This window comes from Nyctibius grandis, chromosome 5 (assembly GCF_013368605.1).
Source record: "Nyctibius grandis isolate bNycGra1 chromosome 5, bNycGra1.pri, whole genome shotgun sequence".
NCBI lineage: Eukaryota > Metazoa > Chordata > Aves > Nyctibiiformes > Nyctibiidae > Nyctibius > Nyctibius grandis.
In genome coordinates this window covers 65,178,616-65,195,409 of record NC_090662.1, presented here as the reverse complement: position 1 = coordinate 65,195,409, position 16,794 = coordinate 65,178,616, and the positions used below count along the sequence as shown (strand labels likewise).

At 42.3% G+C, this 16,794-nt stretch overlaps 1 protein-coding gene across 1 annotated transcript in view; it reads left to right on the top strand.

The window, feature by feature from the left end:
* TXNRD1 (thioredoxin reductase 1) overlaps window positions 1–16,794 on the top strand; it is a 55,876-nt gene that overhangs the window by 12,410 nt on the left and 26,672 nt on the right. The window contains exons 3-4 of the mRNA XM_068400565.1: window positions 10,808–10,914; window positions 13,114–13,236. Of these exons, the coding sequence (XP_068256666.1) occupies window positions 10,808–10,914; window positions 13,114–13,236 (230 nt within the window). The remainder of the gene's footprint in view (window positions 1–10,807; window positions 10,915–13,113; window positions 13,237–16,794) is intronic.

Here is a 16,794-nt window from a genome sequence, read left to right as displayed (position 1 = left end):
TGAGCAAAACTGGCAAGGAAAATTATATCTGGCACAGGAAAAAGTAAAAATGTTAAGATAAAGCGCTTATATGTATTTTGCATAACATAGCTATTAAAGACGTTCTCTTGTCCTTAGCTTGTGATTGCTAAAATGTTATCATTCAATCTTCAAATAGCATTCCGTTTACTTCACCAATTGCATTTTACATACGTAGTATTTATGACATTTTGTGAGTGTAAAGGTATGAAAATTGGAAATAACTCAGAAGATAATGCTTTTCCTGACTTTTTTTGTAATTTAGTTTTCTACAAAACTTTAGTTTTCTGTATTATAAACATGCGTTTAACTGCAGAAAGGAATAATGAGAAAAATCAAAGCTACACAATAAGGGGCTAAACTTATACATCTCAGATTTAAGATAGTCTGGGTTGCAGCTTTTGCTTTATAAAACATATTGTTTGTTTTGGTGGGACTCTACCTTGGTATGACCTCAAGTGCTGCTTTTTTCCCCCCCATATCCTCATGCTAGATCAATGTTATGAGCAGCAGTGTTTTCAGTTCGGTTTGACTTTCATGTAAGTTGAAGTTGCTCAGCTCCTTTCAGGACTGGGCACTCAGGAGACAGCACACCCTCACTGGTGGATCTGGAAAAGTTATGATAGGCTTGGAATGAAATTTGGGTTGGATTCAACACAGTGAATTAACAAAGTATTGTTAAAATCATTGCTCCTCATTTTAGTGCTAATAGGAGGACCTCTGAATACAGCATAACTGTGAGACAGAATAACAGAGGATCCACTTCGGTAGTCCTAGTTCTGTGCTGGAGTACAAACACTGATGGTGATTAAGTTGCATTGACATTTACATGTGGTGAGTGTGTGAGTAATGAGGACCCAAATATTTTTATTTTTGCAGTTATTTCCTGCAAATGTTTTGACCATATAATTTACATGCGAACTGCTCAGGTGTAACAATAACAGATGTGTCATAGCACTCTTTGTGGAGAAGAGTAGAGTGGACTTGACTTCTGGAGGTGGCATCATGGTTGCCCATGTTCTTCCTCTACCCTTGTTTACAGTTATGCCATCCCCTTGATTTCTGCTGTGAAAGGGAACAGTGCTTGACCCTCACAATGTATGGTACTGGTCCCCTTTTTTTCCAGTCCACTGTTATGGTTTCTCTACTTTCAAGGCTTTCTTGGAGATAAAACTTCACAGTTTGTTCCTGTCTGAAGATTGTTCCTCCATTGAGTCCATCTTGGACATCCTTTGGTAGGGTATCTTGCTATCTTTTAGGTTGGGTGCTTGCAGAAAACAAAACAAGTACCAGATAAAATCGTGCACTTTGGCTTATTCAGTATGCTGAATTGGTAACTTACTCTCCTTTTTCCGCTGTTTTAAAGTGAGTGCACTTCACCACTGTCATCTCCTGAGAAAGTTTTTATCTTTGATGCCTCCTCTGTTTTTGATATCTGTTTTTTGATATCTGCCTGTTGTAGTGCAGCTGCCTTCCAGTCTGTGGCATCTTGACTCATGTATTGCCTGTGAAATTCTTTTTCAGTGCTTGTTCAGGTTTTTCCTCATTCGTACTTTTCAGTAACTTCCTTTTTTCAATGTGGTGTTGCATTGTAGGTCTTCCTCACAGAGGCATCCTCTAACTTGCCAAGCTAGATCTGATACCATCTCTTTTTCCTCCTCTTCAGCTTGGTTTTACCTTCTATTTTTCTTCCAAAAAGGTCGCAGCTGTTGCTTTCCTTAGCATATTGACTTTCCTATAGGTACTCTCTGTGCCTTGCACTGTTGACTGTGAAGTCGGATTCATCTATGGCAAACCCCATGGAACTGTGTGACCTCCCATAATTTTTGGCTGTAACAACGCTATCTTACTCATCAGTTTTATTTGCATAAAAGAGATACAAATGCAAAAGGAGGAAGTAAGTAAAGTATGCAAATACTTCTGTTTCCATAGGAAATAATAGTAGCTTAGTCTAGTCTAGTCCTAAGCTTTTCTTAAGAATCTGCTAATGAACTGGTTTGACATAGTGAACTGAGCTATCATCTCGTTTCATCTTCTATTCTAGCAAACTTGCCTGTTTTACTTGTTGAGTCAGCTGCTCGGAGAAGAAAGTGTTGTTTGGCATGGTCGCCTCACCTGTGTCCTGGCGTTGCATCCCCAGTATGGCGGGAAGGAAGCTCTTAACTTCCTTAACTCCTCCACTGTTTGCACAGCCTGACACAAAGCAAGCACATCTCCGTAATTCTAGCACACAGAAGTGTAGCATATTTACTCTTTTCCACCCATCTTTCACAACTGTTTCCAGATAGACCTTCGTCAGAACCGGTGTGCATCAGATGATTGGTTTGTTGTATCACTTAGGTGACAAGACAGTTTGGAGGGCAATGACCTGTTAGGTCTTCCTGCTTCACTCACCTCGTAGAAATGCTATGTCATTTTTTGCTGGGCTGCTACAAGCAGGATTAAATTGTTCCGCCCAAGTCCTTTTGTTTTTCAAAGACAGGAAACTGATTACTCTGGACTAAAATAAGTGGGAATTCCCCCCCCGCCTTAAAAAAGCGCTGCTTGTCGGGAGGGGGGGGTGGGAATCACAGGTTTCTGAGCCGAGTACCCAAGTACTTTCCACAGTGCAGTACTTGCCTTAAACTTCATGCCCGTTCTGGGAGACTGCCTGCAAAAAGCTTGTTTTCCTTTAACCATGTTTTACTTTTAATACTGGCTTGTTTGACAAAAAAACTGATTGTGTGTAAGCTGTTTTCCTCTGTTTTTTAATGTTCTCTGTGATTCACATGCAACCCTGATTACAAAGAGACGTATGGGAGTGAGTAAATGGCTTTAGTTATGGTAGAGACAATAAAGGCACGGCCAGTGGCGGTAGGGACTAATGAATGGCACCGGCACCAGGAGATCCTGTTCCAGCCCTGCTGAGTACTGTTTTGTCTCTCTGTGCCTCAGGTGCCACACTTGTTCAAGTGTGGTGATTCTTCCTTCTCTTGTCAGAGAGTTGTTTATTTACTGACCAGAAAAAAAAAAAGCAGCATGAGAGTATTAATTACAGTTTGTGGGAGCCACAGGTTTGTGCTGGCCACAGGGATTTCAAGAAAAAAATTAGGAAGCTCAGCTTTTTCAGGTCATCCCAAATGAAGGATGAGCCAGTATGGATGCCACTGTGAGCATCATACACCTACAGGTAGTCATACCAGAAATCAGCTTCCTTTCTTTTGATTTGGATTAGACAAAGCATTATACTAATATGGGTAAATCCAGAAGCAACAGTGACTTTTGAAGGGAATAGACAAAAATACATGTTAGATTTACCAGTTGTAAGATGATCTTAGAGGTCTTTTTCAACCAAAATGATTCTATGATTCTACGATGTTTTCCATAAAGATTGCATATAAATCTTTATATGAGATGTTACAGCTTTTACTACAGTTCCAGAGGCAGAGAACCTTTATATTAGTTTTTCATAACCTTGTTAGTTTAGTTCACGATGAAATAAAATGGAGGATGGAAGTGATCAAAGATACCTAATTAATTTAGCATTACCCGCCTTTTTACTGAGGAAGAGATAATCTGAAGTTTGCCTTTGTTTAATTTATACAGCTTGTTCTATTTAAGCCAATGCAGTTTGTGTTGTAGATATTCTAGAAATATTTGAGGTCAGCATGTGATGTTATACTCACAGAAAACATCCCTATTAGTGCTAATTAGAGCAACCTGGCTAATTCCTATATGGTTTACTGTAAACAATTACATAAGAAAAGAGTGAAGGCTGAAGACTTTCTAGGGCAAGTATCAACTGCCTGATACTGCTTAGGGCTTTGGTGGTGAGAGCAGTACTAGGAAAGTCTGCGAGAAAGCGTGGGTCTTGTTGGAGTGGGGTTTCAAGTTCCATAATTATTATGGCAGGAACATGTCTTGTAGGACTTTTCATAACAAACCAAGGAGCACAATGATGTCCCTGTTGAAATCAGTAAAGTAAAATACTTTTTCATATTATGGTTGGACTTTCATGGTAACTGCATGGATATTTATAAAAGCAAAAGGAAAAGAAATGCCTGGAAGTAGGAATTACTTCTTTTGCTAGGAACTAGGAACTGAGGCCAGTTTCAGAACCCCTTTTGCAGACTATCAGGTGTGACAGGTTATGAGCTTGAGTGCCTGGTTGTGTAGAGGCTGAGGAGGTATTTTAGCTTTGAGCTTCTTGCCCTACATTAGCAATGCTTCTCATTTTTCTTGGATGCAGAAGTGGTGGATTGCAGCCCTCAAAACACAGTGCTGACCCATCTTGCGTGAAAAGCAGATTGGAGGTTGTTGCTGAGTCAATTACTACATGTTCTTTAGAAAATCAAGCTGAAAGGGGTGAATTTTGTCACTTAAGGCCTTCGTTTGGGTGGGAGCTTTTCCATTGGGTATAGAGCGCTTTGAGTCAGACCCTCAGATGGATGTCACTTGAAAGTTTCTCCTTCATTTGATCTGGCATTTGTTATTCCTCCATCAGTATTTCTTCTTTGGCTTATCTTGGTTTTGTAATTCCTGCCCTACTATGTAGAGGTTAGATTAAAAGTTCTCTGTGGATTTTTATTGTCCTTTGAGAAAACAGCGCTGTGAAGCTTTCTGTGATTTTCTGCCTTTTTCATATGTTAACTGCATTTGATTTGCTGAGAATGATGAGTTTTTTTCTCCTCTGGCTTAGAGAAGTTAACACTTAGGTTGAGAAATTCCCAGAAGAAGATTTGTATCTACATGTTTTGTGACTTATGAAAATACTTTTAAATACCTTTTATACTCAAATAGTTGTGGTAAAAAAGAATTCATGTTTTCCTGAAGGAAATAGGTGTTTTGGAGTAACACTATAGACTAACAGTCCAGGACTCTCTTAACAGAAATCTTTGCCAAAGTAGAGCCCCTCAGTTTCTGTTTGTATACCCTGTTTCAACTAAGTGCAAAGTTACGTTATTCCACATGATGTCTTGATGTTTGTCCCATTCAAGCTATGCTTTATTTAAATGGAAGGAGTCTTAAGCTCTTAGATGTGAAAAGCTGATTAACAAGAATACAGTGAAAACTAAAGCACTTGGCAGCAACACACTGAATAAATAAAAGCAGTAACCTAGTTTGGAGAACTTCTGATTTCTTAGGAAAATGCACTTTACTCTTTTACTTGTCAGTCTTGAAGCTTGGTGGTTTTTGAATTTGAGAGTGAGTTGGAATCAAGCTTTGTATGAAACACCCAGTTCACATTTGTTCATGAATTCGGTAGGCTTAGGGAAATGTGTGTAGAAAAGGACATCAGTGACCCAGATTACACAACCAGTCTCTTGGTGAAGTTAGGGCTGGTGTGGATCTGCTCTCATTTATGTCAGTAGTAAGGGATTGCTAAGAAAAATGCAATGACTTAATGAAGTAACTCTCACCAATGGTTTTAAGGGCTTCTTGGTCAGATGTGGAGAGAACATAAAGCCAAGAAAACCTGTGCATCTACTTTCTGATGGGATGCTTCCCATCACAATCATTTCAAACACTTAAACACCTTTTGGACATTTCAGCAATATGTCAAGCAAGTCACTGGCAGAACCAGAAGAGCATCAAGGCTGTTTTCTGGGCTTATGAAAATGGTGCTTTCTTTGAGCTACATGAAGACTGCATGTGTGGGAAGCCAGCAGATAATAAAACAGACCTGTGATCCAGAGAGGAAAAGATGAAAGTGATTTCACTGTTCAGTCTCATCTGTTAATGTTTGTGCACTCTGCAGATGAAGGAGCTATTCAAATGCTCAGAAGTTCTTTGTTTTTCACCTGAACTGCACCAAACAGATAAGCGAGCAGGCAGTCTTAAGGACTGAGCTCAGTCTTTCTTAACTTCTCCTTCCTCAGTGCTTGTATATGCAGACAGTGAGATTCTTTAGGAAAAAACAGCTTTTAGCCCTGGGAAAGATGCATGTTTTTGTGGTATTGGTGAAGTGTTTTTGTTTGTTCCACTCACCACGGAACTTTTTCCTTGCAGGCTAAAATGATGAACCATTCAGAGTATATACAGCTGTTGCAAGCTTCTGCTTATATAAGTAGGTGCAAAAGATGCTCTGAGGTAGGGTTTTTCAGCTACTGTGTTTTGGTTTATTAATGTTTGACACTTAGGAAGGAACGTAAAGATTTTACTGTAGAATTTCTGTGCAGTGATCCCACATGGTGCTTTACACATAGTTAAGAACAAGTAGCTAATTTCAGAGGGAAGGCTAGAGGTACTTGTTAATTGGGTGTAACATATATCTTGGTCCTATGTGTGGACAGAAGGATTGAAGGCTCACATATATATCAGCCTTCAGAAGTAGCATTCATGCAACATCAGTGGTTCACCCTTGATGAACAGCGCTTGTCAGTGAGCATTGAATTCTGTGTGTGTAAATGATGTTGGGTTGGCCTATCTTAACATTACTGACTTGTTTTAGGTTCAGACTTTGGCTGAGTTCAGGTGAGGAGGCAAATGTACCTCTAAGCTATCTTTATACTTCCTCTGACAAGGCAGCCAAGCACTGAATCAGAACTTGGAAAGAAAGAGAATAGCCACAGGGCTGTGCTAGTTTATCCTGTCAAAGGTATCAGTGGTTCTTGGCCAGGATCACTAGAGCACGGCACATGCAGCCCTTATCTAAGCAAGCCCTGACACATCTTCTACAATAGCCAACTCTGTTGCTTCTCTTGATTAGCCGTAAGGCTGCACTGTGTCTCTGTCACAGTAAAAAATAAAGCGTGAGGTAGGTTGAAGGTCTGACTTACACCAAAGTACAATTTCTAAGTCTTATTTTTTTAATTTCCACCCACTGATCCTGGCCCTCAGAGAAGTGGGAGTGTGTTGTGATTCCTGTAGGAGCAAAGGCAGTTTAAGAGGTTCTCGTCCTTCCCTGCATCCTGCCCCAGGTTTCCATTCCTTCATAGTTTTGTCAATTCAGCTTATTGCAAGGCAGCCGCTCAGTGTGGATCTGTGATATGATCCAGGCTGGAGGCATGTATTTTAGAGACTTGTCTTTTTTCCCATTGTCGTAATTCTGGGCCCTGCACTTCAAGAAAGATGTTGAGGTGTTGGAGCGAGTCCAGAGGAGGGCGACCAAGCTGGTGAAGGGTCTGGAGGGTCTGACCTACGAGGAACGGCTGAGGGAGCTGGGGTTGTTTAGCCTGGAGAAGAGGAGGCTCAGAGGTGACCTTATTGCAGTCTACAACTACCTGAAGGGAGGTTGTAGTGAAGTGGGAGTTGGCCTCTTCTCCCAGGCAACTAGCGATAGGACAAGAGGGCACAGCCTCAAGCTTCGCCACGGGAGGTTCAGGTTGGACATTAGGAAGAATTTCTTTTCAGAAAGGGTTATTAGACATTGGAATGGGCTGCCCAGGGAGGTGGTGGAGTCACCATCTCTGGATGTGTTTAAGAAAAGACTGGACATGGCACTTAGTGCCATGATCTAATTGACAGGGTGGTGTCCGGACAACGGTTGGACTCGATGATCGCTGAGGTCTCTTCCAACCTGGTTGATTCTGTGATTCTGGGTGATATAATGGCTCTGTTACCATCACTTCCAAATGTTTGAGTTTACGCAATGGAGTAGGTGGTAACCTGTCCTGAAACGGCAGAGATGAGCAGATCTAGGAGAAGGAAAAGCTGAAAGTTTCTCCACCTAAAAAGCTCACTTAAGTGTAAGGTAAATGTTTGTCATCATATGAAATACCCTGTACTTCTCAGATGCCTGAAGATAAGTCTGTAAAGCAAGTTACGAGGCATCTTCTGAACTACTGGAGTAGAGACAGCTATTTTTTTATTACATTGTTTGTCAAAAATGTGAAGTTCATTCTTGTTGATAATGTCCTTCTGTCTGATACAGAAAATCTGGGTAAATCGGCAAAGACCTTTGCCTTGAAGTTCCACTTACAGACCTTCATGGTGAGTAGTTGAAGGGCAGATGCTTCCCAGGGTTCCCCACGTCCTGCCTTGACAGCCCCTTGGATCCCTGGGTGGACACTTCTGCAGAGTAAGGCAATTCTTATCCTGAAGCAGTTCTGCTCACGAAGCTGGTCCTGGCTGTTGTGTTGGGCTGGTCACGTTCCCACCTCGTCAAGGCCTTCTCAAACCCACCATGCCTTTTTTCACCCCCACCAGAAGTTACACAACCGATAGTCAAAAGTTCAGAGGCCTTGGTATCAGCGAGGACTTTGGTTTGTGAGGAAGCTAACTGCCAATAAGGAAGGATACGGATTAAAAATACCATAGTTGTTTCACTGTATTTATTTTTTTTCTCTGCTCGAGAAGTGGCAGTGAGGCTTAGGGTAGTCTGCTTCAGAAAAGGATTGAGGTAAATGCTAAAAAGCTGTTTTTTTTTTTCTGGTTTAACAAGCTGCTGAGCAAAACTGGCAGTTTTGCTGCTACCAGCAAGAGAAATGTTGCTGCCTCCTCTTGCTCCCTGATGGTCTGTATGGGTATGCCAGCTGCCTGGCACTGGCTGTGGTCCTCATGGGATCCTTCCGTGTGCTGGCTGAGCTTGTTAGGCTGGTGGGAAAATGTCCGCATCTTTTTTTCTCCTGGGTTAGTTTTCTCCTAGGTCAGTGAGTTGATTTAGCTCATGTTAAGGGTCTGTTGGCTGCCAGAGCTGGTGCCAAGTATGAAGACAGCAAGGAGAAATAAAAAAATAATGTGGTGGAAGAGAGTACCCTTTTGATAGTAGTGATTTGTTAGATTGGTTCACTCCATGTCAAGGACCACTTGGCAGGTCGTAGAGGAGGTAGCGCTCATCTTCTAGATTGGGACTAACAAAAACAAAGGTGGTGGTAGTGCAGGGTGAGAGCCTCACTGCATCTTCCTGCAATGGCTGTGAGTTGCTACAGACTTGCTGAAGTAACACTGATGCTTACGGGCAAAGAGAGTCGTCCTCACCGCTATATCTCTGAGGATTATCCAGAGTGGCTCTGTGGTCCAAGTTCTCCTTAGCAGTCTCACTCTGCAAAAAGGTATCTGCTGATTGATTTCTGGGAAGTATTGATTCACCAGGACTGTGGGTTGTTGTAATTGCCGTTAATGGATGGAATTTTATGGAGAGCAAGCACGTGACACGCAGAGCACTTTCTGCTTTGTCATCCTGCCTGTGGCAGGTCGCCCGGACCAACAAGGGAGAGGCCCCTAGCAGCACCAGCCTGTGTACAAACTCTTTCAAGTCTCTGCCAGAGGTTATGGTTGCCTTTCGGTTTTGGGGCTATTGCTAAAGCTAGGCACCTCTAGCACAGACTTACGTGAAAATAATTAGAGGTGTTTATATAAATGCCTGTGTTGTCTAACGACTAGATTTTTATCTCATTGAAGATACAGTGAACATTCCTGAGGTTGTTCAAACTTGTTACAGGAGTAAAATATAAGGCTTCAGTTGCTTCAGGTACATGCAGGACTGTAGCTTTGATAATATATTGAAGAAAAACATTCTCCTTTGTGAAGATTGTGACCAGTGTTCAAAACCTGTGTTCTTGCTTTTCTTTTTGTACATGCATGTGTGTATACATAGATTAATTCCTACATTCCTTCCTCAAGAGTAGGCCAATCATTAATAATACAATCATTAATATTAATTAGTATCCATCATTAATATTACTATTAACTATTGCGTAATGATTCTGATCTTTAAACCCCTTTTACCAACATCAGCAAAGTACTCTTCCCAATACCTTTGTGAGATAAAGGAATTTTATCACGAAGTTTCAGAAAAGAAAACGGAGGCAACAAGATTACAGACTGATTTTCAGTGACTGCCTTTTTGCATTTTTGTGCATATGTGTGTGTGTGTGAATGCTCTTCGGCTTTGTGGGCTCAATGCCCAAGGAATGTGTACGCATTCAGTATGGCTGTTTGTCTAAGTATGTGCACGTGTCAGAGTTTGCTCATTAATGCTTGTTGTGCAGTGCAAAGTATGTATGTGAATAAGTACACACAAGTGTGTACTGACCCATTTATTGGAAATTAAGCTTAATGTAACCCAGTTATGTGGAGGAGGGCAGAGCTGATAATGGATTCCAAACAAGTATTAGATTTTCTTCTTTTTTCTTTTTCCATGTCGAATAAAGTATCACTGTGTTAGTTTTTTTCTTTCCACTAATATGCTTAATGTTTTCTATTGGAGATATACATATATCTCCAACAGAATATATATATATGAAATCACTTACAACCAGTGAGCAAACACAGATCTTTTCCAGGATTTTGAAGATGTTTATTTAGAGGATTTCATAGTATAAGCAGTACCATGTGGCAGAAATTACTGGGGGACAGGGTAGATGCATGGCAAAAATGGTTTTATCAATAAATTGAACAGAAAGAAGTTTCCAGGGAACTAATTGCAGGATAAAAATAAAAACTTTTAATGCAGTTTTTAAAGTACAAGTCTGAAAAAAATGACAGCACATCAGCATAAAAAAATCACTTTCTGTGCAAGAAAGGAAAAAAATAATAATTTTCCTTTAAGAGTGAAGTTTCAGGCTTAGCCACAGCAAATCTTATTTCCTTGCTTTGTTCCAAGCATACTGTTGGATTGGCAAAACTTACTGAAATCCTAGCCAAATCTCATATGTCATTTTATTAAAGAGAAAAATATAGCAAGTCATCCTAACGTTGCAAATGAGTCATCAGTCGCCGTAGGAAATCTGCCCTGAGACAGGCATGCCGCTGCTGAGGAAGCGATGAAGGCGCCAGGCCACTCCCCCAGACAATTTCGCTTGAGGGGTGCAGCCTTCATAAAGGACGTCTCTCCAGACACTACGTTATTTTATTCTTTATTTCACAGAGGGAGCACAGAAGCTGGAAGAAGGGCAGCACGAAGTAACGGCAGAAACTTCCCAGCCAGTTGTTTTTGTACAGGAGAAGCAAACAGATAATGAGAAAACTTTGAAGGTAGGGGGATATACATTTTAAAGTCTATAATTTAGTTTTGACATTGAAAAATCATAAGAATGTAGGCTTTCTTTTAAAAACTGTAGTTCTTGGGAGAAGAATGGAGGAGATCTGTTCTCAGGATGGGATCATGGTCATGAACAAGTTCCCCCGGTAAATGGGAAGTGGAGCTTGTCAAGATCCTGGCCATTTTGGAGCGGGGTTCTGGGAGGTGGTTTCAGAGGGGAAGGTTGTAATCTGCTTTGTCTGATCTAAACTTTTAATATGTTTTCATGAAGACTGATTATGAAGAACTAATGAAAAATGAACCAAACAGTAGGGAATAAAAGCTGAAGCTTCTTAATCCATATGAAAACATAAAACATTTTTCTTAAAAGAAAAAAAAGGCAGCATGATATAAGTAGTAATCTAAGCAAATTTCATGAGTAGGTATTGTGGTTTCTTTATATGCATCATAAAGGTACCGTTCTTGGTAGATGGGTCTGATGAATGTGTGGGAGTTAGTCTGCCCTTAAGCTTCACACCATCTGGTTGCCACTGAGCAAACAAGGAGGTGTGCTTTGGAAACGAATGGCACGCGTTCTCTAATTTTAGGTCCCTAAATACGAGTAAAGTGAAACTGCTTACCATAATACGATATATGCTCCTTTTTCACTCTTACTCTGATTGCAGTAGGAAGTTTGAACCTGACCAATGGCCATGTTAGAGAAAGAGAAGAGGGAAACCGAGCGCGAAGTAGAGTTAGTGGTAGGGGTGTGTATTGGGGTGGTGGAGCAGGAGGAGAAGAGGAAGGAAGATGAGGTATTTTTGGATGTCTTCACAACAGCCACAGGTGCTTTCTAGGTTTCATTTCTACTATTAATATGCTACCCAGGCTTATGAAATACTATTAAAATGTAACTCTCTACAGTCAGAGGCACAGTCTGAATTTCTGCTGACATTGCTGTGTAATTTGCTGGAGGGATAGGGGATTTTTTTCAGTGATATGGCTGCCTTGGCAGCAGTCTGTGGAGTAGACAGAGTTATACTTACAGAGAGGAAATAAGATAACCTCAGAGGAAGGTGACAGTAGAATGGGTGGAGAGCAAAGGGCTGCTTAAAGCAAAATAAAATTAAGATGAAAAGAGAAGGGAAACTTCTTTGTTTTTTTTTCTTTCCTTTTATTTGCCATAACTATTCCAGTAGTACTGAATCAAGCCCTACCTAGTTAGACAGATAGAAACACTTGAATAAAAGTGAGCAGATTTGTAAAGTGACTAAGTATGGGTTTCTTTGTTTACTTTTTTTGGTCTTAAATGTTTTGTCATTACTTTAGTTGATACTCACTGATTTACATCAGCTGAGGAATCTGATTTTTACTCACTCCAGATCTCATCCTGCAGTTTGAGAGGCATTGAGAATTTTGCCAGCAACTCCAAAAGCTTGAAGGTCCGAAGCCCTGATAAACTGGAGCTTCACAAACTAAGTACAAAGGCTCATTTTAGAAAGACTATATGAAGACAATGCAGTGTTCTTTGTGGCATACAGCTGTCAAAATGCATTTTAGGACTTTTGGGTTGTTTTTCTGTGGTAGTAGTCATCTGATCAAAAAAAAAGAGAATCTCTTGTGAAACTGTAGTGATCACACTTGGTCCATTTGACACCAAAGTTAGTTACAATGCTAAACCAAAACAATATTAAACACAGGCATGTTACAAAAATGTGGTTTTCAGAAATGGTTCTCTTCATTCAGTTGATAAGGCTGGTAATTGCAGATTATTACAATGTTGGGTATGATTGTTGCATTTTCCTACTAATATATGCAGGGGAAGGGAAAGAACACTAATTAGGAAAGTCCAGGGCAGATGAAAAGAATAAAATAAATTAATGGAATGCCTGTGTCAGCAGGTATATGTCTCATCTTGGAGTACACAGTATGAGGAGGCACTGGAGTTATGTTGACATAGAAAACTAAGCTCTGCAGGGAAACCCAGGGCTCCAACGAACAAGAAAATTCATAGTTCCGTATCTAATAGGTACTGAGCTGTTCAAGGATGGATTAAGAAGATGAAATTTTAAAAAGCTAATTAAAAGCAGAGCTCAGAAAATTTGGATGCGTTTATGTTCCCTTACACAGTATTTGCTGCTGAAAATACTAATTTTTGAGCCCTGTGCATAATGTTTCTATGTTCCCTAATCCTTTTTGTTTTCTCTGTTCAGGCACATAAGGAAGGCAAGCCTCAGAAACTGCTGGAAATGAACGGGCATATGGAGGTGCCGCATTCCTACGACTATGATCTCATTGTCATTGGTGGGGGCTCAGGTGGTCTGGCAGCTGCCAAGGTATGAGAGAGAAAATACAGATTTATGTTTTCCTTGTAAGTAGGAGGGTGACATCCTCAATGTTGTGGATCTGGGTATCATCTTTAACATTTCTGCCTGATCAGGGGGATTTCTTTTGAGGTTAGCCCCAGTTATACAATATTCTTTTCCTTATCTTCTGAAGAAGAAAAACGTAAAAATATCACGGTATACTTCCTAACAGAATGAAACTTCAACCTCACTAATGGGAGATGATACTGTTGGAAAACAGCAGGTAGATATCTCAACAGTGTTTATTAGTAGTTGAATTAAAACTCAACTCATGATTGAAACTTTTTTAAAACTATTCAAAATTGTCATCAGGAGGTTTCTAGTTTTGTCTGAAAGTTATATCTCTTCAGAAATAGTTGCATATGTTGTTTTAATTCTTGACAATGGAGGAGATTTTGTGATTTGTGAGCTTTTATAGTTGGATAAATGGAGATTCTGCCTATACTTAAGCAGAGTTAGTATCTCACCCTTCATTTCTAGCATCTGCTGCCTGTAGCCAAATAATTTATGATTTTTGGTTAGGATATTGATTTTAGAAGCATATCTAGAATTAATTAAAAGAATCCACAGTGGTGCAGAATATAACAGCTCCTAGAGTTGTCATTATCCCAAACATTTGAAATATGCAATATCCCAATACGCAGAGCTGACCCCCATCACAGGGAGGTCTGCAGTCTGCCTGGAGCCCGAATCAGGGATATCACCAGGAAACTCCCCAACCTGGTGAAGGCCACAGACTACTACCCCCTGCTGATCTTCCAGACAAGTGGGGAAGAAGCTGCATCCCATAGTCTGAGGGGGATGAAGAAAGACTACAAGGCCCTAGGACGGTTGGTGAAAGAGTGTGAGGCACAAGTTGTTTTCTCCTCCCTCCTTCCATTTTCAGGTGATGACGTGGGATGGAATAGTAGGATTCTCTTTATAAATGCCTGGCTACGAGACTGGTGCTACAGGCAGGGCTTTGGGTTCTTTGATAATGGCTGGTTTTATAAGACACCAGGCGTGACTGTAATACATGGGAAAGGTTTATGTCGTAGGGGCAAAAGGGTTTTGGGACAGGAATTAGCAGGGCTCATTCGGAGAGCTTTAAACTAGATTCGAAGGGGGATGGGGTAGTAGCTGGGCTTGCACCACTGGGGCAACGCTCTAGTGTTGAGGTAGACCAGGAGGCCCCCCATCCCCCTGGGGTGAAATCGGTGTGCTCAGCTCGGTCCCTGAAATGCCTGTACACCAATGCACGCAGCATGGGGAATAAACAGGAGGAGTTGGAAATCCGTGTTCGGTCGGGGGGCTTTGATCTAGTGGCAATTACAGAGACTTGGTGGGACACCTCGCATGACTGGAATGTGGTCATGGATGGCTATGTCCTGTTCAGGAAAGACAGGCCGCTAAGGAGAGGTGGTGGAGTTGCTCTTTATGTGAGTGAGCAGCTAGAATGTATTGAGTTCTGTCCAGGGGCGGATCAGGAGCGAGTTGAGAGTTTGTGGGTGCGAATTAAGGGGCAGGCTGGCAGGGGTGATACTGTTGTGGGTGTCTATTACAGGCCACCGGATCAGGATGAGGAGGGTGATGAGGCCTTCTACAGGCAGCTGAGAGCAGTCTCTCAATTACAGGGCCTGGTTGTTGTGGGGAATTTCAACTACCCTGATATTTGCTGGGAGGCCTACTCAGCCAGCCATCCTCAGTCCAGGAGGTTCCTCCAGTGCATTGATGATAACTTTCTGATGCAAATGGTGGATGAGCCAACTAGGAGAGGAGCGCTGCTGGATCTTATCCTCACTAACAAGGAGGGTCTGGGTGAAGCGGTGAAGGTTGAGGGCAGCCTTGGTTGTAGTGACCATGAGATGGTAGAGTTCAGGATCTCATGTGGCAGGAACAGAATAGCTAGCAGAATCACAACCCTGAACTTCAGGAGGGCCAACTTTGGCCTTTTCAAGCAATTGCTAGGGGAAATCCCATGGGACAGGGTACTAGAAGGTAAGGGGGCCCAAGATAGTTGGTTAGCATTCAAGGACTGCTTCTTCCGAGCTCAAGATCAGAGCATCCCAACAGGTAGGAAGTCAAGGAAGGGTACCAGGAGACCTGCATGGTTAAACAGGGAACTGCTGGGCAAACTCAAGTGGAAGAAGAGGGTGTACAGATCATGGAAGGAGGGGCTGGCCACTTGGGAGGAATATAAGTCTGTTGTCAGAGGACGTAGGGAGGCAACTAGGAAAGCTAAGGCCTCCTTGGAATTAAACCTTGCAAGAGAGGTCAAGGACAACAGAAAGGGCTTCTTCAAATACATTGCAGGTAAAGCCAACACTAGAGGCAATGTAGGCCCACTGATGAATGAGGTGGGGGCCCTGGAGACAGAGGATAAAAAGAAGGCGGAGTTACTGAATGCCTTCTTTGCCTCTGTCTATACTGCTGGAGGCTGTCCTGAGGAGCCCCGGACCCCTGAGGCCCCAGAAGAAGTCAGGATAGAGGAGGAATCTGTCTTGGTTGATGAGGGCTGGGTCAGGGACCAATTAAGCAATCTGGACGTCCATAAATCCATGGGCCCTGATGGGATGCACCCGCGGGTGCTGAGGGAGCTGGCGGAAGTCATTGCTAGGCCACTCTCCATCATCTTTGCTAAGTCGTGGGCAACGGGAGAGATGCCTGAGGACTGGAGGAAAGCGAATGTCACTCCAGTCTTCAAAAAGGGCAAGAAGGAGGACCCGGGGAACTATAGACCGGTCAGCCTCACCTCCATCCCCGGAAAGGTGATGGAACAACTTGTCCTTGGTGCTGTCTCTAGACACTTCAAGGATAGGGGGATCATTAGGGGCACTCAGCATGGCTTCACCAAGGGGAAGTCATGCTTAACCAACTTGATAGCCTTTTATGAGGACATAACCCAGTGGATAGATGATGGTAAAGCTGTGGATGTGGTCTATCTCGATTTCAGTAAAGCGTTTGACACAGTCTCCCACAGCATCCTCGCAGCTAAACTGAGGAAGTGTGGTCTGGATGATCGGGTAGTGAGGTGGATTGTGAACTGGCTGAAGGAAAGAAGCCAGAGAGTGGTGGTCAATGGGACAGAGTCCAGTTGGAGGCCTGTGTCTAGCGGAGTCCCTCAAGGGTCGGTACTGGGACCAGTACTATTCAATATATTCATTAATGACTTGGATGAGGAAATAGAGTGCACTGTCAGCAAGTTCGCTGATGACACAAAACTGGGAGGAGTGGCTGACACATGGGAAGGCTGTGCAGCCATTCAGAGAGACCTGGACAGGCTGGAGAGTTGGGCGGGGAGTAATTTAATGAAATATAACAAGGGCAAGTGTAGAGTCCTGCATCTGGGCAAGAACAACCCCATGTATGAGTACAAGTTGGGGACAGACCTGTTGGAGAGCAGCATAGGGGAAAGGGACCTGGGGGTCCTAGTGGACAACAGGATGACCATGAGCCAGCAGTGTGCCCTTGTGGCCAAGAAGGCCAATGGCATCCTGAGGTGTATTAGAAGGGGTGTGGTTAGCAGGTCAAGAGAGGTTCTCCTCCCCC